Here is a 27,291-nt window from a genome sequence, read left to right as displayed (position 1 = left end):
CTGTACCCAAATAAAATCGACGTTCTTTTTTCCCCACTAATAGAGCTTTCTTTTGGCGGTAATTTGATCACCTCTGCAATTTTTTATTTTTTGTGCTATAAACCAAAAAAAAAGAGCGACAATTCTGAAAAATAAAAAACATATTTTTCACTTTCTGCTATAAAACATTCCCAATAAAAACATTTAGGCCCCTTTCACACTATCCGTCCGTCGGATGGACTCAGTTTATCTCAGCGGGGGATCGATCGGCCGATCCCCCGCTGAGCAGGAGGATGACAGCTGTTCTCTGCACTGTGTGCGGAGACACAGCTGTCAGTTCCCCATACATCTCTATGGGGGAATCGGAAGGGAACGGACCGTCGGTCTGTTCTCATCCGATCCGATCCGCTGGACGGATGGAAAATAGGGTTTCTGTCCGTTCAGATTTAACGGATCGGATGTCAGCGGACATGTCTCCACTGACATCCGATGCCCCATAGGGATGTATGGGGGGGGACCGTTCAGATCCACCAAAAAAACTGACAGCCTGTGTGAAAGGGGCCTTAAAATTAAATGTTTTCATCCTTTTACGCCAATTTGTATTCTGCTCCATATTTTTGGTAAAAAAAAAAACAAATAAGAGTGAATTAATTGGTTTGCACAAAAGTTATTGCGTCTACAAACTAGGGGAAAGATTTATGTCATTTTTTTATTTTTTTTTACTAGTAATGGCAGCGATCTACAATTTTTAGCAGGACTGAAACAGATCGGACCCCTAACTGACATTTTTTACACTTTTGGGGGGACCAGTGACATTACTACAGTAATCAGTGCTAAAAATATGCACTGTTACTGTAATAATGACATTGGCAGGGAAGGGGTTAACCCAGGGGCGATCAAAGGGTTAAATGTGCCCCTAGGGGAGTGTTTACTAACTGTGTGGGGGATGGACTTATGGATTGAACACAGACCTGTGTTCCTAAATAGGAGGAACAGAGGATTCCTGTGTTCATTGCTGACAGAACAGCGGTCTGCCGTGTTTACAACGGCAGACCGCCATTCTGTCTTCCCGGAGAATGATCGCGGGTGCCTGGCGGCAATCGCAGATCAGCTTCCCCTCTGGTGAATGGGTGCACCCATTCGCCCCCATGAGCGCTACCGCAAAGCGACATACGGGTACCTCATTTAGCGGGAACCTGCCAACATGCCGTGGTATATGTACGGCGGCTGGTTGGCAAGTGGTTAATAAATCAAATGTGGATAAATCATAAAAGAAAGACTGCGCATGATCAGAATTTTTGTTCGAATTTTTGTTCTTTTGGTTTTGATTTGCTGTGAAAAAACGAGAAAAATCGGATGATCGTTCCCCCAATTTTCTTATAGTGTGTACCCCACTTTAGGGTTAATCAGAACCACATAAGAGCCGAACACAAACTATTTTTCTGCTGGAAAGAAACAGTACAAATCGCTCTGACTTATAACGATAGGACTTCAAACTGCGCTCTTCAGCGGAATGTTGTCCGTCGTTCCTGCCTTCTGGCGCGGCGCTGAGAGTGCCATGTAAGCAAAGATAACGATGAGGATGATCCCTACAATGGGGACAATATCACATATATTAGTACATAGCAGTGATAAGAACAGTTCTGCCCTAGTCCAATGAGAAAAGTACATGTGTTCCCCATTACCAGGTAGGGGCGGAGCTCCATTTATTGGAACACCAATGATCCCCAATGAGCAGTGGCGGGACAGCGTCCTTTAGCACCCAATGTAAAAAGGCCAAAGTGCACCCCCCCCCCATAAGCTGTGAGTGTGGTTATGATTAAGTGCATTGTGCATGAAACGCGTTAACAACTGCTGTTTCCGGTCTTCTTGTTACCTGGAACTGTGATATTTTTGTGACATGGAATGTGTGCAATAAACTTCAGATTTCCCTGGCCATTGGAGTGCTGTCAGCCTTCTTTTTCCTTACTTTTGTGAGCGTGTAGGTTGTAGGTAGTGCCCTTTTTGCTCTACCACCTTTTATTTTTAAGCACCCAAGGCAGCTGTCTCTTCTGCCTACCCCTCTCTCATTTATTGTTTGTAACACATTGTATCAGTTGAGAACGTTGTTAGCAAAGGGTTAATTATTTTTTTCAAAAGCAATTCAGTTCTCAAAAAATATTCACAGATTTGGGGGCAGGGCCTTCAGATCGGACCATTGGAAAGCTCAAAGAAGATGCTGGAACCATAGGCGTGCACAGGGGGTGTGCAGAGTGTGCCCTGGCACACCCTAATCACCCTGCGCGCCAAGGCCACTGATAAGGCAGTACAGCCAGCCCTCCTGTACCAGGCCCAGATCCTAGCAGTTCAAAAACGGGGGTTAGGCACCTGCCGAGCAAGAGGACCGCCGGTACAGCCTTACTGCAGACACAGATCCTCTTGTTCCTCCCCCTGCAGCACTGCCAGCTTCTCCTTATCTTCCTCCCTCCAGCTACCCTGCAGGGGGATCTGGGGGAAGAGGACGGTAAATATGTAATTTACTGGCCCCTTCCTTTTCTGAATGAACACAGTGAGCGATCTGTACCAATCGTTACTGTGTCCATTCATCACTGAAGTAAAGTATACTGTGTTTTCTATGCTTCAGTTTGTGAATGAATAGGAAGCCTGTAAGGGCTTTCTATTCATTCATCTGTGCAGCTGAGGCTCAGTTTTAAATGTGGGACATCAGGGGTCTGTTTAGACCCCTGGTGGTTTACCAACGCCCCTCAACAGGGCACTTAAAAATTTTAAAATAAATAAATTAAAAATAAAAAACAAAAACAAGTTAAAAAAATCTAACTTTTAAAATAATGTGTATTTCTCTGTCTAATTTTGCTATAATTTCTGCCATGGCATAACATCACAGCCGTGGCATGTGCCTACCCCTAACCACTGCCTGTGTTGCACTTTGTTTGAGTTTTGGGGTGCACACCAAAACGCTATAGGCTGTTTACATCTATGGCTTGGACCTATCGTTGTCTAGCAGCTGAAAGGTTGCACATGATTAGATTAAACCAATCAAATGGCTTCCATTTCCATAGTACACATTTGCCACCTACCTATCACCCCCAGTGTGCCCAGGAGGATGCCCAGTGCGGAGGATAGTGTTGGCATGCCCTCCATCTTGTCTACGTCCACTTTGCATACAGCTCTGTTGTTACAGTGACACACCAAGACTAGAGGACAGAAGAAGAGTATTAAAAGCAGAACCGACCCAAATCCCGATGAAATAACGTATCTTTAGCAGTTACAATAAAAGTTATATGCAGAATCTCTTCCACTGGTCCTGCCAGTGTTTCCCATGAGAAGAGAGACTCTCATTCCCCATTTATTTACCTGTGATTGTATTTCATGTTCACATACACATGCCTGGATAAAGGTTATACCATATATCTGAAATATGAGACCGTCAGAGCCTTAGATAACCAAAGCAAGTTATGAGAAGAGGCTGAAGCGGTGAAATGGAAAACCTCAGCTGTGCAGTGGATGATAGGAGTTCAGGTAATTATCCATAGCACATTTTACATAAAAATACAGAATATAGCTGACGGCCAGGGCTATGTAACATTGGAACACAGGCTTTTTGGGATGTATAAAAATTTGCAAAGCTATTCATTCTGTGAAATGCACTTTTGTTCTGTAGAAATGGGGCAAAGTGAAATGTTGCTATGCTATTTTCTCTCCAGGTTGAATGTTATTCATTCAGGTAGAGTGAATCAGGAATATTCCGCATTATGGCCACTAGATGGAGCTGAGGACCCTTAATAAATTATTATTTACTATGATTGAAAGTCTGCAGTTAAAGCACATCTTGTTTGTTTCATTTCAAATCCAATAACCACTTGCCGACCGCCGCACGACTATATACTGCGGCGGTCAGCCCCTCCTGAGCAAAGTGAAGTACCGGTACGTCGCTCGCCCATGAGCCTCTAGGGGGCGAGCACGCGCCGGGGGTGTCGCGCTCCCGCTCGTTCCCTGACATCCCCACGCAAGTGACCGGCGGTTCCGACGTCCGCCGGTCACTCGCGATCTCCCCGTGGAGAGGGAGAAAGGCAGACGGCTGATATAAACAAAGCCGCCTGTCATTCTCCCTGATCTAATTGCAGAGATCATACGATCCTGCTATGTAGGATCGTATGTCTCTGTGGTTACATCACAAGCCACGCCCCCCCCACAGTTAGAATCACGCCACTAGGGATACATTTAACCCACTGATCACCAATAAAGTTAACCCCTTCCTTGCCAGTGTCATTTTTACAGTAACAGTGCATATTTATAGCACTGATTACTGTAGTTATGTCAATGGTACCCCCAAAAGTGTCAAAAATGTCAGTTAGGGGTCCGGTCTGTCTGCCGCAATGTCGCAGTCCCGCAAAAAAAAAAAAAATCGCAAATGGCCACCATTACTAGTTAAAAAAAAAACAATAAAAATGACATAAATCTTTCCCTTAGTTAGTAAACGCAATAACTTTTGCGCAAACCAATCAAAATACGCTTATTGCGATTTTTTTTTTACCAAAAATATGTAGCAGAAAACAAATTGGCCTAAAATATAAAAAAATTTTGATTTTTACATTTTTTTGGGGAATTTCATATAAAAAAAATGTGAAAAATATTGTTATTTTTTCAAAATTGTCGCTCTTTTTTTGTTTATAGCGTAAAAAGTAAAAATCGCACAGGTGATCAAATACCACCAAAAGAAAGCTCTGTTTGTGGGAAAAAAAGGACGTCAATTTAATTTGGGTACAGCGTTGCACGACCGCGCAATTGTCTGTTAAAGTCATGCAGTGCCGAATCGCAAAATAGGCCCTGGTCTTTGAGCAGCCAAATCCTCCGGGGCTTAAGTGGTGTATAGAGCCAAAAAGATAAGAATTGTGTCGATGTCCCAATATTTATGGACCTGACTGTACAAGCATTAAACTGATTTCCTTTTGCCTTATTCTTGTGATATTCCCCATACAGAGAACCACATCAGCTAGACCTCGCTCTTCAATTGCCCTCACATGTTCCCGTCGGCCGCCAGTCACCTGTCATGGGCTGAAGAGGCCTCGTGGGTAGAAAGAAAAAAATAAAATATTTTAATTGTTACATATGCCAATTACAAGGTGCTGCAGGGAACTGTGGGAAAGCGTCTGAGTCACCCTTTCAGGAGAGAATAATGAGATACGATTAGCGCACACTGTGGAGCACTTCAATCTTCTGAAGATTATTTTATAATCGCCCTTAATAGCGGCAATGGAGGGGGGAGGGTGAGCTGGGTGACAAGTACATAGAAGAATATAGACAGGGTCCCTCACAGCTGTTAGCAAGAGTGAAACCCAAAAACGAGATATCCGAGGGAAGCTGAGAAAGTGACTCATTCAGCAAAATGGAGAAAAATATAATTATTCAGCGAACTCACTGGTTGATGGGGGGGCTGATCACATAAGGCAAGGCTCCCCCACCGTGCGGAAAAATGACTCCAAATGCAAAAAAACAACATTCATGTCAGACCAAATGGTGAAAGGGCCCAAGTAGCCTCAATGATCCGTCATGTGATCACATAAAACAGCCAACACGTTACAGGTTCCATCCCCCCTTCATCAGGGCTTTAATATTGCACGTGGTCCATGACCCATGAGGACTCCTGATCATGCTGTCTCACTAACTCTGAAGATATTTCTTACATAATGTTTGACTTACATGTCCTGGTAATTCTGTCCTTTAAATCCATTTTAGGATTGACACCTAATTATACAATCTATGTTTAGATCTAGTGCAAGGTTCAGCTTGATTGAAAAACTTGATTGAAAATCAGATGAATGTTAGGAAAGCCATTGTAATAAAAAGTTTTTTGTTTTCCCAAAAAGGTTTGTGCAAACATTGGCTGGAATTAAAATAAGAGTAACAGAAAAGGAGAGAAGGGAAGTGTTTGGGTCTAAAGTAGGGACAGTTGTGGAGAGAGGGACAGAGGGGTTTGGGTCTATAAGAGGACCAGTTGTGGAGAAGAGAGGGATGGAGAGATTTGGGTCTATAAGAGGATCAGTTGCGGAGAAGAGAGGGAAGGATGGGTTTGGTCTATAGAAAACAGTTGTGGGCGAGAGGAACAGAAGGTTTTGGGTCTATAAAAGGGGCAGTTGTGGAGGAGAAAGGGATGGAGGGGTTTGGGTCTAAAAGAGTAACAGTTGTGGAGGAGACAATAACAACTTTATCAGTGCCCGTGAGTGCAGCCTCATCAGTGCCCATCAATGCAGCCTCGCCAGTTGCCCATCAATGCAACCTCACCTGTTCCCATCAATTCAGCCTCATCAGTGCCCATCAATTCCCCCTCATCAGTGCTCATGAATGCAGCCTCACCAGTGCACATCAATGCAACCTCGCCAGTTGCCCATCAATGCAACCTCACCTGTTCCCATCAATTCAGCCTCATCAGTGCCCATCAATTCCCCCTCATCAGTGCTCATGAATGCAGCCTCACCAGTGCACATCAATGCAACCTCACCTGTGCCCATCAATGCCGCCTCATCTGTGCCCATCAATGCAGCCTCCCCTTTGCCCATCAATGCAGCCTCAGCTGTGCCCATCAATGCAGCCTCATCTGTGCCCCTTAAGCAGCCTCCCCAGTGTCCAGAAATGCATCCTCATTTGTACCCATCAATACAACTTGATCAGTGCCTATCAATGCCGAACAATTTAGCCTCACTTGTGCCCATCATTGCAGCCTCACCTGTGTCCATCAATGCAATCTCACCTGTGCCCATCAATGCAGCCTGATCAGTGCCCATCAATGCTGCCTCACCTGTGCCCATCAATGCCACCTCACCTGTGCCCATCAATGCAGCCTCACCTGTGCCCATTAATGTAGCCTCAACTGTGCCCCTCAATGCAGCCTCACCTGTGCCCGTCAATGCAGTCTGACCAGTGCAGGGGAAAAGAGAGGAGAGGAAGAGGAAAGCCGGCCAGATAATCAGTCGGGATCGCCCAGCTGTAACAACTTTCATTTAAATTGCCGGGCGCTCGTCATCACACACAGTCCTGCCTCTTGGATTGGCTCCTATGATTTAATTCATACTGTTTCCTGTATTCATTCTATAAGTGGGATTATTGTGGAGGAGAGAGGGAAGGGGGGTGGTGTCTATACGAGAGACAGGTGTAGGGGAAAAAGGGCGGAGGGGTTTGGGTCTATAAGAGGGACAGTAGTGGAAGAGAGGGGACAGGGTGGGTTTGGTCTATAGAAAACAGTTGTGGGCGAGAGGAACAGAAGGTTTTGGGTCTATAAAAGGGGCAGTTGTGGAGGAGAAAGGGATGGAGGGGTTTGGGTCTAAAAGAGTAACAGTTGTGGAGGAGACAATAACAACTTTATCAGTGCCCGTGAGTGCAGCCTCATCAGTGCCCATCAATGCAGCCTATCAGTGCCCATCAGTGCAGCCTCACCAGTGCCCATCAGTGCAGCCTGATCAGTGCCCATGAATGCAGCCTCACCAGTGCCAATCAATGCAGCCTCGCCAGTTGCCCATCAATGCAACCTCACCTGTTCCCATCAATTCAGCCTCATCAGTGCCCATCAATTCCCCCTCATCAGTGCTCATGAATGCAGCCTCACCAGTGCACATCAATGCAACCTCACCTGTGCCCATCAATGCCGCCTCATCTGTGCCCATCAATGCAGCCTCCCCTTTGCCCATCAATGCAGCCTCAACTGTGCCCATCAATGCAGCCTCATCTGTGCCCCTTAAGCAGCCTCCCCAGTGTCCAGAAATGCATCCTCATTTGTACCCATCAATACAACTTGATCAGTGCCTATCAATGCCGAACAATTTAGCCTCACTTGTGCCCATCATTGCAGCCTCACCTGTGTCCATCAATGCAATCTCACCTGTGCCCATCAATGCAGCCTGATCAGTGCCCATCAATGCTGCCTCACCTGCGCCCATCAATGCCACCTCACCTGTGCCCATCAATGCAGCCTCACCTGTGCCCATTAATGTAGCCTCAACTGTGCCCCTCAATGCAGCCTCACCTGTGCCCGTCAATGCAGTCTGACCAGTGCAGGGGAAAAGAGAGGAGAGGAAGAGGAAAGCCGGCCGGATAATCAGTCGGGATCGCCCAGCTGTAACAACTTTCATTTAAATTGCCGGGCGCTCGTCATCACACACAGTCCTGCCTCTTGGATCGGCTCCTATGATTTAATTCATACTGTTTCCTGTATTCATTCTATAAGTGGGATTGTTGTGGAGGAGAGAGGGAAGGGGGGTGGTGTCTATACGAGAGACAGGTGTAGGGGAAAAAGGGCGGAGGGGTTTGGGTCTATAAGAGGGACAGTTGCGGAGTAGAGAGAGGGACAGAGAGGTTTGGGTCTATAAGAGGGACAGTTGTAGAGGAGAAAGGGACTGAGTAGTTTGGGTCTATAAGAAGGACAGTTGTGGAAGAGAGAGGGACAAAGGGGTTTGGGTCTATAGGAGGGACAGTTGTGGACAGGGCCGCCATCAGGGGGGGTACAGGCAGTACTCCTGTATGGGGCCCCGTCACATAGGGGGGCCCGGACAGCAGGAAGATCGGTAGGATGCCAGCATACCTCCCAACCTGGGCAGGACTGTCCCGCTGTCCAGAGGCTTTGTCCGGCATAATTCTGGTGATAAATGTTACCTTCTAGCTCAGGACCTGCAGCAGTGGGAACATTTAGAACAGGCAGGGATTGGCTAACAAACCAGCTGGGTGTGCACCATGCAGCCACAATGAGAGACTGCACCTATCAAATTCATGCTGTGATGTCGGTAATGGGCGGGACTGCTACTCAGACCCGCCCCCTGTGTCAAGCAACATGTGCATAGGGAAGAATAGGGGAGAAGGAAGATATGGCAGCCAGCAACAGAAAGGTATTTTAGAAAGGTAATCATGTGGAAGATGGGGGACCTTTGGGGAAGATAAGGGCAGAGGAGAGGTGTGTGTGTTGCAGAGGTTGTAGCAGCTGGGGAAGAGGTGCAGTACAGAGGCATTTACATACATTCGCTACTATGTACAGCTTGGTATGGCACTGATCCCGATTTTTAACATTGTCCTCAATGGAGAATATTGGTCACCTTGGTATAGCACTACTCCCGATTTTTAACATTGGCCTCAATGGAAAGCTTGGTCACCTTGGTATAGCACTACTCCCGATTTTTAACATTGGCCTCAATGGAAATCTTGGTCACCTTGGTATAGCACTACTCCCAATTTTTAACATTGTCCTCAATGGAGAATCTTGGTCACCTTGGCATAGCACTACTCCGGATTTTTAACATTGTCCTCAATGGAGAATCTTGGTCACCTTGGCATAGCACTACTCACGATTTTTAACATTGTCCTCAATGGAGAATCTTGGTCACCTTGGTATAGCACTACTCCCGATTTTTAACATTGTCCTCAATGGAGAATCTTGGTCACCTTGGCATAGCACTACTCCCGATTTTTAACATTGTCCTCAATGGAGAATCTTGGTCACCTTGGTATAGCACTACTCCCGATTTTTAACATTGTCCTCAATGGAGAATCTTGGTCACCTTGGTATAGCACTACTCCCGATTTTTAAGATTGGCCTCAATGGGAAATCTTGGTCACCTTGGTATAGCACTACTCCCGATTTTTAACATTGTCCTCAATGGAGAATCTTGGTCACCTTGGTATAGCACTACTCCTGATTTTTAACTTTGTCCTCAATGAAGAATCTTGGTCAACTTGGTATGGCACTGCTCCCTGTCTGACATTTGCATCTATGGGAAATCTTGGTCAGCTTAGTAAGGCACTACTCCCTATCTAGCACTCTCCTGAACCCTGTGCATAATGCACTCCAGAACCCTGCATTCTGTATCTAGCATTCTCCTGAACGTATTCCTGACCCCTGCACTCTGTACGGGGATGGGGTTGTGAATTTGTGGAGGGATTTGGGGGATTGCGCTGTAAGGGGTGATTGGGAGGGATTTCTGCTAGGAAGAGGGATTGGGAGAGGGGGTGATAATATAATTTTGATATTTTTGGTGGAAGGGGGGGGGGCCCCTGTCAGGTAGGCTGTATGGGGCCCCAGGAATTCTAGCGGCAGCCCTGGTTGTGGAGGAGAAAGGGACAGAGGGGTTTGGGTCTATAAGAGGGACACTTGTAGAAAAGAGGGACGGAGGGGTTTTGGTCTATAAGGGGGACAGTTGTGGAGGAGAAAGGGATGGTTTGGTTTGTGGTCTATAAGAGGGACAGTTTTGGAGTAGAGAGAGAGATGGAGAGGTTTGGGTCTATAAGAGGGACAGGTGTGGAGGAGAGAAGTACGGAGGAGTTTGGGGCTGCAAGAGGGACAGTTGAGGAGGAGAGAGGGATGGAGGGGTTTGGGGATGTAAGAAGGACAGGTGTGGAGGAGAGAAGTATGGAGGAGTTTGGGGGCGTAAGAAGGACAGTTGAGGAAGAGAGAGGGATGGAGAGGTTTGGGGCTTTAGGAGGGACAGGTGTGGAGGAGAGAAGTGCGGAGGGGTTCGGGTCTATAAGAGGGACAGTTGTGGAGGAAAAAGGGACGGTTGCGTTTGGGGTCTCTAAGAGGGACAGTTTTGGAGTAGAGAGAGAGATGCAGGGGTTTGGGTTTATAAGGGGGACGTGTGGAGGAGAGAAGTACGGAGGGGTTTGGGGCTGTAAGAGGGACAGTTGAGGAGGAGAGAGGGATGGAGGGGTTTGGGTCTGTAAGAGAGACAGGTGTGGAGGAGAGAAGTAAGGAGGGGTTTGGGTCTATAGGAGGGACAGGTGTGGAGAAGAGAAGTACAGAGAGGTTTGGGTCTGTAAGAGGGACAGGTGCAGAGGAGAGAAGTACGGAGGGGTTTGGGGCTGTAAGATTGATAATTGTGGTGGAGAGAGATGGAGGGGGTTGGAAGCAATGCTTTGATTTGGTGAGGTCACAAAATCAATTTTGTGAAAGCAGTGGGTCATCTTAGCACTTTTCGATTGGCAGGTAAATGTTCCCGCACAGAGCAACATCATGTAGCGTGATGAAGAGTGAGATCGGATGGAGTAAACGCAAGTTTGTTACCATGGCAATTCCGATCTACGGCTACGGTGTAAGGACACTTTAGGCTGAATAACAGCCGGGATAAAAAAAATTGGCCATGAACTTTTTATACTCAGAAACTGTCTGAGGAATGGGAAAATCTGAAATTCACAGACGTCTAAGACATATTACCAAAATTTAAAGGCGATCTGTGGAAAGAGAAGCACAAATTACTGCCAATTGCCTGGCTATCATTGAATAATTTAATGGAGCCTGTGTGGATTTATGATTCTGACTTCACTGGTTGTGTGCTGGTTTCAAGTCAGCAATCCAAAAAATGGTGATATCAATCTAATATTTCAAATATTCGCTTTTTTTATCTTTTCTGCAGTGAGAAGGTTGTTCGAAATGTTTATAGAACACATTTGCAATGAGCTGATTGGTGGCCAGTCTTAACTTTCACCTTTCTTGGCGGAGTTTCTCCCACAAGTCCTCGCACAGTTATATTTATCCCTGTATTTTGGCTCTTTGTGGGGCTCATGGGACAAGCAACAGTGGGGGGTGCCCAGCCCTCGCCGCTGCTGCCGTGCTCACGGAATAAACAGCCGTAGCTCGGCTGAAGATGTATGGGTGCCTGCGCTCACAAGACACTATAATTAGAAGCACTGGCTGCCAACATTATGTTATTAAATAGCTCTGGGCAAATATACAAAAACACCCTTCACTTTTCTTCTCTACTGCTTCAGCCTGCCAGGGTCATTAGCGAATGTTTGTCTCCATACTGTGCTAGCACAGGCCAGCTGAACCAACCAGGGCCGATAAAGTGCATTATGCTGGGTTATGCCCTATGAAGAAACAGGCAATAACGTCCATCAAAACAGGAGTACCAGCTCTGGCATATAACACACTGCCTCCACTGAACAATTGTGGGAAACTTTTCAGGTTTTTAAACCCTGAAGAAGGGACATGTAAGAGCCCTGAAACGCATTGACCTGAATTTTAGAGTAAAGGACGTTACTTTTGCTGCATCTACGTTTACATTTACTAAGCTTGGGTAAGTGATCTTTGTTCTGACAGGTTCACTTTATAAGGATAGAGTTTTGAAAAGCCACCATAGTTTATTATTCCTCTGATCCTTCCTCCTTTGAATTGAAGTTCTCTATGTCATTTATTACCATAAGCCCGCTGGGCACAGTACCTGTGATGGACACATGTCTGCTCTGAGGCTCCGCCCCGCTGTCAGCAATGATGATGGGCACTTTGTGGACTTTGGACTCAAGGTGATGGCTCCTCATTGACAGATAAGCGTGCGTCCCTGGCGATTAATAACACGAGATTGGAATTACTGACAGGGGATACACCACATGTTCTAATCCAATATTACAACCCTTAATAGCTTTGCTCCACATGGTTATTGATGTTTGTTGGATTTTAACTACGCGGCACTTATTGACACACGGATTACTGCCGCCGCGTGACCGCTATGTATATAGAAATTATTTTTAGTCATTAACCCCTCTCTTCCTGGGTAACATTTTAGAGTTGCAAAGTTTCCTGCTCACTCCTAGAAAAGTACATCTGAACCACTGCCATCTTAAGAGCATTTAAGGGCCCCCGAGCAATGCAGTGCACTGGGGCCCCGCCTACACAATCACCCATGAGAATAAAAATGCAAATTATCGATAAGGTAATATTTATTGGGACAGCAGTGCCAGGCTAATGACAGCATCCAAGTTGGGCGGCTGGGTCCGATGAACACACACAAGGACGGGAGTCAGACTCGACTGTCCTGTGTGTGCCAGTTCCCGTGGAGGCGGAGAGGTATTCCTGCAGTCGTGGGCTCCCCCTCCATGACCCGAGTGGCCTGACAGCAGTGCAGGGCAGACAGGTGCTTGCCACCTGCTAAGTTTGGCGACAGAATTCACACAGGAATTGGAACTAATGCTTGGCTGGGGTTGGGTCACTGGGCAGGTGGGGCCCCCCGGGGAACTGCCCAGCGCGCCCATTCGGTAAGATGGCCCTGATCTGAACCAGCATACCCCAGAATCCTACAATCGGCTGTTATGGGCAGCACAGTAGGGAGTGCCAATTGGATGGAGGGTTGAAGGGTTTTAATAACTCTCTACTCCATCCAAAACTAAAAAAGAAAAACAGTTTTGGCTTTAGACACAATTTAACACTAAAATATCATAGTAGGTGATGGATGTACCATTAATGGAGGTCAGCATCCATTGGCTCTTCAGTTCTGCATCGTTGGGTAAGCTGAATTTGAAGGGGGTACTGTTTTCTGGTGAATCCCTGTCAAACGCTGTGATAATAGTTCTCTGCTCCTCTCTCTTTGGGGTGCAGAAATATTCAGATCTATAGTCTCCAATCAACGTTGGAATATTATCATTGACGTCCAGGATATGGATCACAACTTCTGCTGAGGCCGAAAGACCGCCGTCACCTGAAACAGATCATCAGCAGGTTACACTTCTGTGGTGACCAAACGTGTATAAAGAGTTTAAAGAAAAATATCTTTGTTCAAGTAGCAACCACCACCTCTTTCTAGAACATAACTTCAAGTGTGAAGAGGGTATAGCTGTACTAGAGCCCCTGAGGATCCCCAGTTATAATTCCCTATTCCCATTATTCCCCAACCTTTTCAGACTATTGCAGAATTTAGGGAATCTAGAAAGAAATTAATTTTACCCAATTCTTTTAATAATTAGCATCTTCGGGGGCTTAGAGGGACTTTCAGAGTTCCCTGAAATGATGCTGGGTGTGTCCTTTGACCTAGAGTATTTTTATACTCCAGCCTTTTAAGTGACTGGTGTTGTGTTTTCAAACCAGCTATCTGTGAGCAAGAGCTACTGAAGCCTGTTAACTGGTGTTGTCAATGCAGATTGCCTGACTAGTCTCTCGTCTTCTGCCTTTCTCATTGCCAACCTGGATGGCCTGACTACCCTTTGCGTGCTGCCTGCCAAGACTCCTGCCTGAACCTAACTACCCTCTTGCCTCCAGACAAGTTTACTGCCTTCTTATTGCTGCCCCAGTCTGTCTGACTTCTCTCTGCTTACCACCTGCTAATACCTCTGCTTGATCCCAATGGCACTATGGTCTCTTGTCTCTGTATGCCCCTCTGTATGTGGTTCCTCCTAGTGGGGTAATCCCTAGGGCCATGACCTGGGGCCAGTTGCAGTGAAGTGTTCTAGGGCCAATATGATTTCAATCCCATCTCCACCGTCAGGAGCTCTAGTAAAGGCCAACTAGTACTTAGATTATCTGCCATAAGGTATCATAACAATGGGCCTCATCAGTAAGGGACTATAAATGTTTAGAGAAATGACCTCAAAAAAGTCACCAAGGTCTCATTCACCCCAGGTGCACTGACTGTATTCCCAGCACAGGCAAAATATCCTGAAAGTAAAACTGAAAGGCTGAAGGCAAACAGCTTCTGTGTTGTTGCAGCAACATGCATTAAATGATTATTTTTGTAAAAAGATTGTATATCAACATTTAGGAACTGACATAAAACATATAATTAATAATATAAAAGCAAAAAAATTGTAAACTCAACCAGAAGCATTAGAATTTCCCCTTCAATCAACGAAAATGATTCACATATACTCCGGTACTACTCCAACCAAGGCTAACCACTGTTGCCATCACAGCTGCTACCAATCACTATGGCGCAGAGATCAGCAGCAACCTTGATAATCCTAACACTTAGATACAGTGGAAATTGTGAATCCAGACACAAATCTCAGAATCATAAAAGCAGAGAGAACTGGAGCTGCTAAAATGTTTCTCGAGTGACCTGAAAGGTAAGAATGCTGGGGGAACTAGCCAGGCGCAGCATACCACACATAATCATATCTTCTGAGTTCTATTTTATAATGGCCCTGACAAAAGCCGCAATGCTACGTAATTCAGGACTTTAGTCCCTTGGAAGCATTATGTACAATTGATACAATTTGGATAAAGTGTTGCACTTAACAAATACATATCATGCCATAAATAGAATAAGAACTTTAGCAAATTAATGTGTGAAGATATAAAATAACACAATATGTGCATATGTGAATTATCCAAGTGCAAAACAGTCCACTTGTGGAGTTATCCAATCAAAGTCCCATATAAAGGAAAGTGATCAATTCTACATCCCCACAGCTTCCTGGAAAAAACACCACTTTGAAGGTACAGATGTAAGCTTACCAACAACAGATGACCCTGTGGACAAGGTCGTCGTCCAGACCACATCACTTCCACTGATGGTATTCAGTGGCTTCCACAGTAAATATCCTGTATGTCCACCTCACCTCACCTCACCTTCCAACCGACACTCAGAGGGATATAAGAAAGATATACTGCATTGCATAATGCAATTTTAAAACAATTTACTAATGCCTAAAATTGTACTCACAAAAGATAAAAGCAATTGTGCATTAAGAAAAACCTCCCAACCAGCATGTAAAGTGATTTTACTATCACATTTCCGGTTTACGTGATGACGTCAGCACGCCGCTCCACCCTGCATGTTTAGTCACAACTGACTTCTTCCAGGGCCAACGACTTATTGAATATTACAGTCCCAGAGACCAATGACAGGTCCAACAGAGTATAAATATAAAACACTTTGGGGTAGATTTATATAAAGCACCCTCGGTTACATATACTTACCAATTTTCTCTAGTGTTCTCCTGAACTGTTACTTTATATCTCTGCAGATATTGATCATATCCTTGAAGGAATCCTAAAGTATTTATGACCCTCATAGCATTAATTGTATCACAGGAAACAATTAACAATTCCTCATCTAGGGTCATCTGCTATACATATATATATATATATATACAGTATAATGTACAGGATGCCATGGAAGTGTCCTGGATAGGAGATACATGTCCCCACAATCTGAGTTATTGGCCTTCAAGGAGGATGGTGGGAGTACTCAGGGTTTTTACCCATTCAGGGTGAGGGGTTCAGGGGTTATCTTGTCAGAAAGGAGAAGACAGTGCTCTCTGCAGTACAGGGACTTTGGTCATCAAAGGGTTAACCCACCTGCGGAGGAGGTCTGAAAAAGAGCAGTAAGAAGTCAGCACCTCTCTATGAGATGGAGTGGAGTAGCTCACAATTGTGAGAAAGTGGGAACTGTCTGGCGACTGAGACATTTATTTGCTGAGGTCCTATGGACTTTGCTGTATCCCCAGAGCAGTTGGGAACCCTAAACCCTGGGACTGGTAGACAGCAGGCCATTATATTGTCGTAGCTACACCAAGAAAATGGACTGTTTGCCTGTTTTGGGAAACCAATGAAGACTGTTAACTTTTCCTGGGCTCCCCATATTACTAGATTTATATACAGTATATATATATATATATATATATGTGTGTGTGTGTGTGTGTGTGATTGACCACCTGGCACAACATCTGGGTGCTTCCGCCAAGATACAGCTTCCTCCACTCTGGAAACAGATATTATAGCTCAGAATTTCACCCAAGAACTAGACGACACTAGCTTAGGTGCGAACTAGAACTGACTTTAGTTTAAACTCACACAGAATATATACCCCATATGGCCAGTTAAGAGCTTGATCATATTATCCTAAAAAATGCAAACTTTAAACAGTAATATCAGTACATCTAACAGTACATCTAATGAACAGCTAAAAAACATATAAACATCCCACAATAGTTTGGTAACAAGGTGAAGTGAACGCAATACTAGCAGACAGACAGACAGACAGAAACAAAAGGTGACTCAATTACAATTAGAATTCACACCTAAGAGGCACACAATGGGGAATTACACGATGAGAAAAATACACCTTAATAAACAGATTACATGTAACAGCAGGACACACCAGCATCAGGTTGTTTGAACTGGTTATAATGTTCTAGTCAGAGTCTCTAAGTCTGGGGATTGGGGGGAGGGGATGAAGCAGTCAATGCTGGTTTGGGCAAATCTGTATCCAGGACCCAGGTTCCCAGAGTCTATGTGTTTTTTGGGTAGACATGGACCCAAATCTAAAGGAAAATCAATCCAAAGGTCCCCCAGGCACACACCTATCAAAGAATAGAGCCCCCTCAAGAGCCAGGGCCCATAGTCAGTAGGCAAGAGGCTATTCTGCAATCCCCTTTAAAAGCTGTTCTGGTTTGGTCTGTCACAATATATATATATACAGTATATATATATCTATATATACTATATATATATATATATATATATATATATACCAGGGCTTTTTTTTCAGCACGAACACGGGGGAACGCAGTGCCGGCACCTCCATCACTGAATGTATGTAATGGCACTGGGTGCTGCAGGGTCTATTGATGCTGGCTGCTGGGGAATCTATTCTAGCTGGAGGGAATATATTTTTGCATGGGGGTCTATTGTTGCTAGGAAGGTCTATTGCGGCTGGTGGGGGACCTACTGTTGCTGCGGGTGGGTCTTATATTGATGGGGGGGTCAGATGTTGCTGGGAGAGATCTACTGAGAGGGGGGGGCTATTGTTGCTGGCTGATGGAGAATCTATTGATGCTGGCTGTGGGGAGATCTGTTGTTGCTGCCGGGAGTCTATTGTTGCTGGGGAGGGGGGGAGGGATTTTCTTGCAGGTGGTCCATTGTTGCTAAGGGGATCTATTATTGCTGGCGGGGGGGGGGGGGGGCTGGCTGCAGGAGATCTATCTCCCTGCTTTTCTTGTTATCATTGACTGAAAATGATACAGTACTTGGTTCTGTATTCTGGGATTCTGGGAGGTGGGTACGGGGTGTAACCAAGGAATGGTGCCTCAGAGGTGGGTAGGGGGTGTAACCAAGGAATGGTGCTTGGAGGTGGGTAGGGGGGCGGAGAAAAGGGCTGACTCGGAAAGGGGGAGTTCCTGCACCTATTCTCTGAGTAAAAAAAGCACTATATATATATATATATATATATACATATACAGTAATCCCCCGCTACATCGCGTTTCAATTTTTGCGGTCCCGGTAATTCGCGTTTTTTTTTTGTAATGTTATTTTACTATATAAATCATTAAAAATGAAATATTTTTGTGTTTTCCATAGCTCTTGCTATGTCTCTTAGTATCTTTTATGTGTTTAAATGAGTTTCTATTGTTTTAAAAGTGTGTTTAAAGACCTTAAAATGCTTTTACACGTACAGTGACAGTAAAATAAACATGCCTACAATGCATTTTAATAGGGTTTTTCTATTTCGCGGAATTTCACTTTTCGCGGCTGGGTCCGGAACGTAACCCCCGCAATGGAGGGGGGTTTACTGTATATATATATATATATATATATATATATATATATATATATATATACACACACAGACAGTCCTCTGAATACAAACAAGATAGGGTCTGCAGATTTGAACTTCCGCTCATCTGCTTCCTCCCTCCCTCCGATGCCACATTTGGCACCTTTCAGGGGGGAGGGGTGGATGAGTACCTGTTTTTGACAGGTACCCTTCCCCACTTCAGGGAGACAGCGCCGTGGCGCTGTCCCTCGGAAGTTCCGTTCTCCTTCCCCCGCCGCCGAGCCAATAAGAATGCCTAGCGTGCTTCGCGCATGCGCAGTAGGGAACCGGCTGTGAATCCAAAAGGCTTCATTGCCGGTTTCCCATAGAATGAATGGCGGTGGCAGCACCTGATCCAAAAATCGTCTGGGGTGCGGACATCGCGGGCTCCTTGGACAGGTAAGTGTCTACTTATTAAAAGTTAGCAGCTACAGTATTTTTTTAGCTGCTGACTTTAATTTTTTTTTTTTTTAAGAGCTGGAACACCTCTTTAAGTTGAATTTGTATATAAGTCGGAGTGTAGCTCTAGCCAAAAAAAAAACAATTTCTAAGCTTTTTAGGTAGCATAGGGAAAGGTAACACCCATGTAACATTTGTTTTTCTGTCTATGTCCCTGTTCAGAAGATTTCATCTCACTTTATGTCCTTATGACAATTGGATTTTACAAAATTTTGGGTTGTTGTGGAAAGAAGGATTGGTGATAAAGCTTCAGTGGAGACACCTTTTTCCCATGAGAACTCTTCCAGGAGTGAATTTCCCTTCCTAGGGGGAGATTTCCTCTCACTTCCTGTTGTCTCCCCCTGTTTGTAATTTGGGGGGTTTGTAACCCGGGGACTGCCTGTACAGTATATATATTGTATATGTCCTAGCACTTTGTGATACAATGTAGCGGTTGTGTCCCTGACCCAGAATCCCACTCATCTCCTTCTCTGCAGATGTTCTGGGCCCACGACTGGCGGGGAAGTAGGCGGGGGATTGGAGGGATTATTTGTGCAATGAGCTGCATATAAACTGCGCTGCAATTATCACAATTATTCCTAATATGAAAGGAGAGATCATGAAATGAGTAAAAGGGTAACCCCCTCCCCATCTCTTAACTCACTGATCTCCGTGTAACAGCCGTCAATCCGACCGCAGCCCCGCAAAAGGCGAAATGTAACCTCTGCGCTAATGCCACCAACAGAGGATCATTATGTTATCTAGATTATTTCAGATATAAGAGGACATTTCCCTAGAGTGTGGGAGAGCAGAAACTGAGAATTACACTCAGCATGCACAAAAAGAGAAGTGGTACTGAGCAGAGTCCATACATACATAAATAGGACAGATACAGAGAATTACACCCAGTATACAGGAGAAGAGAAGTAGTACTGTGCAGAGTCCATACATACAGAATAAGAACAGATACTGAGAATTACATCCAACATACAGGACAAGAGAAGTGGTACTGTGCAGAGTCCATACGTACAGAATAAGAACAGATACTGAGAATTACAACCAGCATACAGGACAAGAGAAGTAGTACTATGCCAAGTCTATACATACAGAATATGTTCTTCTACATCATCCATTCCATTAGGAGTTTGGTCGAATGACAATTTTTTAATAAAGGGTAAGGATATATATATAAACAGCTTTTTGTTTGAGATCCTCTTCCCCGCCTTCCAATTCTTTGGAATCCCCCCCCCCCCCCCCCGATGACCCGATTCAGTCTGATGACTCACACCTCTCCATTTTTCTTTCCTTTCTTTCTTTATTCTTATATTCTCTCTTTTTTTTTTTTTTCGACATATGTTTAATGCATATTGATTTGTATCATTGTTTGTTGTAGATAATGCGATGTTATACGGTTTTGTCTAAATATGAATTTATTCTTGGATCCTGAGGAAGTTCCTTTGAGCGAAACGCGTAGGTCCACAAGATGAACCTTGACAGACATTGTCATACCCTTTATGATTATGTATATATTTCTGTTTGTTATATCCAATAAATATGTATTCTTTTTTACAACCTCTGGTTCTTGCCGCTGATATATATAGGCACAATTAAAATCCCCATCTCCAGTGTTTGGTAGTTACATTCCCCTCCTGTCTTCTTCCCCTACCCCTTGATTAGTCGCCTACCAACCTGGCTACATATTGCACACTTTACCCCAGGGGACGGTGCCAGCCTGTTTATAGAAAGACCATCTCTCTCCAACACAATCTACATAGTACTATGCCAAGTCTATACATACAGAATAAGAACAGATACTGTGAATTACACCCAACATACAGGACAAGAGAAGTAGTACTGTGCAGAGTCCATACATACAGAATATGAACAGATACTGAGAATTACACCCAACATACAGGACAGGAGAAGTAGTACTGTGCAGAGTCCATACATACAGAATAAGAACAGATACTGAGAATTACACCCAGCATACAAGACAAGAGAAGTAGTACTATGCAAAGTCCATACATACAGAATAAGAACAGATACTGAGAATTACACCCAGCATACAAGACAAGAGAAGTAGTACTATGCAAAGTCCATACATACAGAATAAGAACAGATACTAAGAATTACACCCAACATACAGGACAGGAGAAGTGGTACTGTGCAGAGTCCGTACATACAGAAAAAGAACAGATACCGAGAATTATACCCAGCATACAGCACAAGAGATATGGCACTGTGCAGAATCCATACATACAGAATAAGAACAGATACTGAGAATTACACCCAGCATACAGCACAAGAGAAGTAGTACTGTGCAGAGTCCATACCTACAGAATAGAAACAGATACCGAGAATTACACCCAGCATACAGGACACGAGAAGTGGTACTGTGCAGAGTCCATACATACAGAATAAGAACAAATACTGAGAGCTGTGACTAATGTTTTGGGAATTGATTGGTTGATTTTGCTCCCATAACTGCAATAATCTTCTATTCCGTCTATGCTGATGAATTCTGGTGGAACTTTTCATCCTACACTTGTCATTATGGGGAGATGAGGGGGGTCTCTATTATTCTATATGACATGTTTTATACTCCTCATGCGTGTTATCTCTCATTGTAGAAAAGACTTCTTTGTTGGGAATGTACGTAAATATAATACAGAATACGTTTCTCTGGTGGCAGTGAAGGGGTTCAGCATGTCCGCCCCATTTTCCGCGATCGCCTCATTCATCAGAATAAAAAAATCCTTTTACTCAGCTACGTCTCCACAATGAAAACAAAACCCCACACGGCAGACAGACCTCGGGCAGATCATAAACTGTATATGTAAGGAGAATTTATTAACGGCTCTCGAGCAAGAACAGACCCGGAGAGAAAAGCATTAAAGTGGCCTCTGTGGAAAATTTCCTGGTAGTTTAATCTTGGATAGAGTAGGGAATCGTAAAACTCTGACAATTTTTTCATGTGTCCCGATTGGGGAGATTTTCTCTCGCTTCCGGTCCTGGTGACAACATTGTGACTTTGACAAGAAGAAAGGAGGCATGGTTAAAAAAACAGGATTTTGTACTCACTTTTTCTTGGAGTCCGTTAATGGACACAGGATGTCTTTAACATCCAGGTTTTACAGCCTACAGGAGAATTGGACAATAGCAAACAAAGTACTGTTGGCCAATCCAACAGAGGGGTATGATCATAGACACATATAGATGGGAACTGGGTTCATCAATGGCCTCCAAGAAAAGCATTTTAGGGGAAGTACAACATTCCTATTTTATTGTTTGTTAGACTTTAAACTTCACGATGTCTAAAAGAAGTCCACTTGAGGGGTGAGCATCACAGCAAAGAGTCACTAACAGGTCCAAAAAAATAGCTGAGAACTCAGGATGGCCTGAAGCTCAAGCAGCCACCTAAAGGACCTTAGCCTGAAGCTGCATTAGATGGAGCCATGACGTCCACCATCCACACAATGTCCACCTGGTAGAACTTGGAGAATGTGTGAACAGAAGACCAAGGGGTGGATGATGCTTGAAGAGCCAAGGGTACTCACAATCAGTGAAATAAGTCCCATCAGGAAAGAGAATAATGATTCTAAATACCCAGCTTGGAGCTGGAATCTAAACCAAACCGAGAACTGGTTAACCCAACCAGATCTATGTGAGATTCCTGACACATCAACAGAATGTAGACTTGTATCAAAAATGATGGTAGTCTTTTAACATCAGAGCTGAAGAAAAGATGTCCATTCTTCTAGGACACAAGCAAACACATAAGGCATGCCTGTAGCAGGAATTATCCTGGGTTGGCCTACAGTTTTTGTTTGCCAGTGTCCAATCCTCCTGTAGGCGGCAGTATAACCTGAAGGTATTCTTTTTCTTATTTATTAGTTTTTAACTTTCGGAACATCCAAAGGCAGTCTAACTGAAGGGTGGGCAACAAAGCAAACAATCACTAACATGCCCTAAAAAAAGAAGTGAGGATTGCCCGCAGCTCAAAGAGACCCCTAAAAGAACCCCTTACGGTCCAAGCTGCATCAGGTGAGGTGATGATGTCCGCCGTCCACACAATGTCCACCTGGTTGAACTGGGTGAACAGAAGACCAGGTGGTTGCCTTGCTTAGGGAATCAATGCATGACGCTTGGAAAAGCCAAGGACCCATACAACCAGTGAGATGAGTCTAGCTAGGAAAGGGAACAACCAATTCTAATGACCCAAATTGGAGCTGGAACCTGAGCCACCCAAGGTGGAACAAGAACCAAATGACCCAGCATGATCTATCTGGGATTTCTAACACAACATGTGTCAGTAACTTAGGGATAAAGACTCAAAGCCTGAATAGTAGACAATAGAGGAAAATAAGCTACTTTTGGCACAGTAGAGTTAGAGAGAGGGACTGAAGACTGATACCCTGGAAAATGAGAAGAAAAAAAGCTAGCAAAAATGATGGCAGTCTTTTACCTGCAGAGTTGAAGAATATCCATCCTTCTAGGGCAGGGGTAGGCAACCTTAAAGAGATGGAGATCTACCTGAACAACATGGAAGAAATCAAAGCTCACCGTGCATAGTATCCCCCAGTGTCGCCTCCTCATACCTGATTTAAACTTGTAATTGCCATAAAATCGTGCCGCAGTCAAGTGCATTGCACGGCAATCATGGGTTTAAATCAAGTGATGGGGAAGCAACATATTGCCTCCTCACCATATGTCAAATACACTTGGATTGCTTTTCAGAGGAGCAGCAATGCCTGCTGCAGTAGTGAATGAGCTTTTAGGTCGCATTCAGCAGCGGCACCCAAGGTCCATGAAGACATGGATGAGCATGTTTGAGGATGGAGGAACTTGACTGGCCTGCACAGACCTCAGCCTGATAGAACATCTTTGGGATGAATTAAGAGCAGAGACTGCAAGCCAAGCCTTTTTGTCCACATCAGTGCCTGACCTCACAAATGCGCTTCTGGAAGAATGGTCAAACATTACCATAGACACTCCTAAAACTTGTGGACAGCCGTCCCAGAAGAGTTGAAGCTGTTATAGCTGCAAAGGGGGCTAACTCACTATTTAACCCTACGGACTAAGTTCATGTGCATGTAAAGGCAGGCATCCCAATACTTTTGGTAATATAGTGTATGTGTGCATGCATGTGTTCCCATATCAGTGCATGAGAATGTGTGTCACTGTGGGGGTGTATTTAGAAAACATTTGCTGAACTATTAATCTTGTGAAACTACATGTACATTCATTCTGTGTGAATGCTGACAAAACCAAATGTCACTAGGCTATTTTCTTTCCATAGTGGATGGCCTTCATTCAAAGGAATAGTGTGAATTAGGAAAGTACTGCATTATGGCCAAAAGATGGAGCTGGCAATCATAGTAAATAATATGTGTTTATTTCCTAGGATCATCAGCCCCATCTAGTGACAATAATGCGCTATTTTCCTGATTTGAGCCATAGTTTTTAATGGAGAATATCTGACCTGGAGAGAAAATAACCTAATAACATTCAATTATGTTGGCATTCACGCAGAACAAATGTATGTGCTTTTTCACAAGAGAGATATTGCTGGTTTTTTTTTTTTTTTTTTTTTATAAATACACCCCTATGTGTTTCATTATGTATGTGTTTCCATGTCACTATGGGGTTTATTTTTAAAGCTGTGAATGTAATTTTCACTAGTAGTGAATAAATCACTGTCATTCAAGGTATACACCAGGAAGATTCACCTGCAGTGAATGTTTGGTGAATGTCAGATTAATTCCTTTTTTAGATATGCCCCTTGTACATGTGTGTGCATGTTACTGTGTGTGCCCTGTGAAAATGTTGATTTGCCCTTTAAGGATTTCAGTCTTTCATGTTGTTGAGTAAAAAGCAGCCAATCGGCGGTAACATCCGGCGAGACCGCGATTGTGGGCTCTAATCCTTCATTTCAGACATCTTCATTTTGATTCAGAGTTGAACAATGCAGCAATCAGGGATAATTGCACTCAGTTGGCCTCTGCGCCTGGTGGGCTTCACAGGGTTTTGTTTTGGGAAGATAACGAGATCAAGAAAACAAGTTCTCCCCAATAGCGGCCCTTTCACCGTCCAACATCTGGCCGTAAATGGGCCCAACAGGTGGATACAGAATGCGCCCATTTTATCTCCGATGTATTTGGAAGTCAGTAAATTAAGGGGATCAGTTTATGTAGAAAAGATTGTGAAAGAACTCCACAAAGAGAGATTTGAATCTAAGATGGCAGAATGACATCCCGTATTATTTTAGGAAGCTAGAAATCTATTTTTAAAATATTGGCCACCAAGGACACATTTTTTTGCAAGTGAAATAAACATTCCAAAGTGAAATAATTTATGAAATAATACAATAAATCATAATAATCAATGCAATGGTTCTTCTATTGTATAGTGATGACTTCATCATAACAGTGCAGACTTCTTCAGATATGAGCAGTGAATAAATTGATTTTATTAAAATGAATTGTGCAGCAAAATTAATGACTTGCTTCTATTTTCAGATCAAAAACTGTTGAGCCAGAAGGTGCTTCAGGCACACCCACAGCTCAAACTGACCAACATTTGAGCCATGTATGGCCAGCATAACTCTAACCCTAACTGTTATCTTAAAGCAAACTCTAACCTTAATTCATATTCAAACCTAACACTAAGTTTTATCCTAACTTTTATCCCAACATAAATCCTAATCCTACATCTTAACCTAATGCTAACTTCAAACCTAACTCTTATCCTAATGATAACCCTAATGCTAACTCTAAATCTTATTGTAATGCTAACCATAATTCTAACACCAACTGTTATCTTAATGCTAACTCTAACTCTTATCCTAACACTTACCCTGACTCTAACCCTAACTTTTATTCTAGTGCAAACCCTAACCCTTATTCATATTCAAACCCTAACTCTTATCTAACTCTTATCCTAATGTTCGCACTAACTCTAACCCTAACCCTAACTTTTATCCTAATACTTACCCTGACTCTAACCCTAACTCTTACCCTAACACTTGCCCTGACTCTAACCCTAACTCTTATCCTAACACTTGCCCTGACTCTAACCCTAACTCTTATCCTAACACTTACCCTCACTCTAACCCTAACTCTTATCCTAACACTTGCCCTGACTCTAACCCTAAGTCCTATTCTAGTGCAAACTCTAACCCTTATTCATATCCAAACCCTAACCCTGACTCTTATCCTAATGTTCGCACTAACTCTAACCTCAACTCTTATCCTAACACTTACCCTGACTCTAACCCTAACTCTTATCCTAACATTGACCGTGACTCTAACCCTAACTCTTATCCTAACACTTGCCCTGACTCTAACCCTAAGTCCTATTCTAGTGCAAACTCTAACCCTTATTCATATCCAAACCCTAACCCTGACTCTTATCCTAATGTTCACACTAACTCTAACCTCAACTCTTATCCTAACACTTACACTGACTCTAACCCTAAATCTTATCCTAACACTTACCCTGACTCTAACCCTAACTCTTATCCTAATGTTCGCACTAACTCTAACCTCAACTCTTATTCTAACACTTACACTGACTCTAACCCTAAATCTTATCCTAACACTTACCCTGACTCTAACCCTAACTCTTATCCTAACACCGACCCTGACTCTAACCCTAACTCTTATCCTAACACCCCAACACTAACCTAAACTTTCATCCTAACGCTTACACTTACTCTAACCCTCTAACCCCAACTCTTATCCTAGTGCAAACTCTAACCCTAATTCATACCCAAAACCCAACCCAAACTCTTATCCTAACACTTAGCCTAACTTTAACTCTAACTCTTATGCTAACTCTAACCCCAACTCTAACCCAAACTCTCACCTCAACGCTTTCACAAACTGTAACCCTCTAACCCTAACTCTTATCCTAGTGCAACCCTAATTCATATCCAAAACCGAACCCTAACTCTTATCCTAACACTTATCCTAACTCTAACCCTAACTCTTATCCTAATATTTCTACTAACTCTAACCCTCTAACCCTAACTCTTATCCTAGTGTAAACTCTAATTTATATCCAACCCTAATCCTAACTCTTATCCTAACACTTACCCTAACTCTAATCCTAACTCTCATCCTAAAACGTACCCTGACTCTAACCCAAACTCTCATCCTAGTGCAAACTCTAACCCTAATTCATATCCAAACCCTAACCCTAACTCTTATCCTAACGCTTACCCTGACTCTAACCCAAACTCTTATCCTAAAACGTACCCTGACTCTAACCCTAACTCTCATCCTAGCGTTAACTCTAAACCTAAAAGCTCACTTATATCACAAATTCTGTGATCACTGTGCATTTCTGCATGTGAGTTTGAACACGTTTTCAGTGTCTTTGCAGTGCATTTTTTTAAACTATTTTTTCATTTATTTTAATTTACACATGTTCATGTGTGTTTGCAGTTTGTTTGCGCATGTTCAAGCGTATTTGCGGTGCGTTTGCGTGCATTCATGTGCGTTCATATGCATTTTTGGTGTATCCCGGTGTGGAAAACATGCAACATGCTGTACTTTTTTCCTACGCACATGAAAGCACTGCAGTGGTGAAAATT

General features: G+C 43.7%; 1 protein-coding gene across 1 annotated transcript in view; it reads right to left on the bottom strand.

Moving 5' to 3' along the window:
- Window positions 1–1,376: 1,376 nt before the first annotated feature.
- The window catches only part of CDH16 (cadherin 16), a 127,900-nt gene continuing 101,985 nt past the window's right edge, over window positions 1,377–27,291 (bottom strand). The window contains exons 14-17 of the mRNA XM_082270190.1: window positions 13,185–13,424; window positions 12,174–12,290; window positions 3,057–3,173; window positions 1,377–1,568 (exon numbers count right to left, since the gene is read on the bottom strand). Of these exons, the coding sequence (XP_082126316.1) occupies window positions 1,471–1,568; window positions 3,057–3,173; window positions 12,174–12,290; window positions 13,185–13,424 (572 nt within the window). The 3' untranslated portion in view covers window positions 1,377–1,470. The remainder of the gene's footprint in view (window positions 1,569–3,056; window positions 3,174–12,173; window positions 12,291–13,184; window positions 13,425–27,291) is intronic.

This window comes from Pelophylax lessonae (genome assembly GCF_965119305.1).
Source record: "Pelophylax lessonae genome assembly, chromosome: 10".
Taxonomy (NCBI): domain Eukaryota; kingdom Metazoa; phylum Chordata; class Amphibia; order Anura; family Ranidae; genus Pelophylax; species Pelophylax lessonae.
This window is presented reverse-complemented; position numbering and strand designations above follow the sequence as displayed.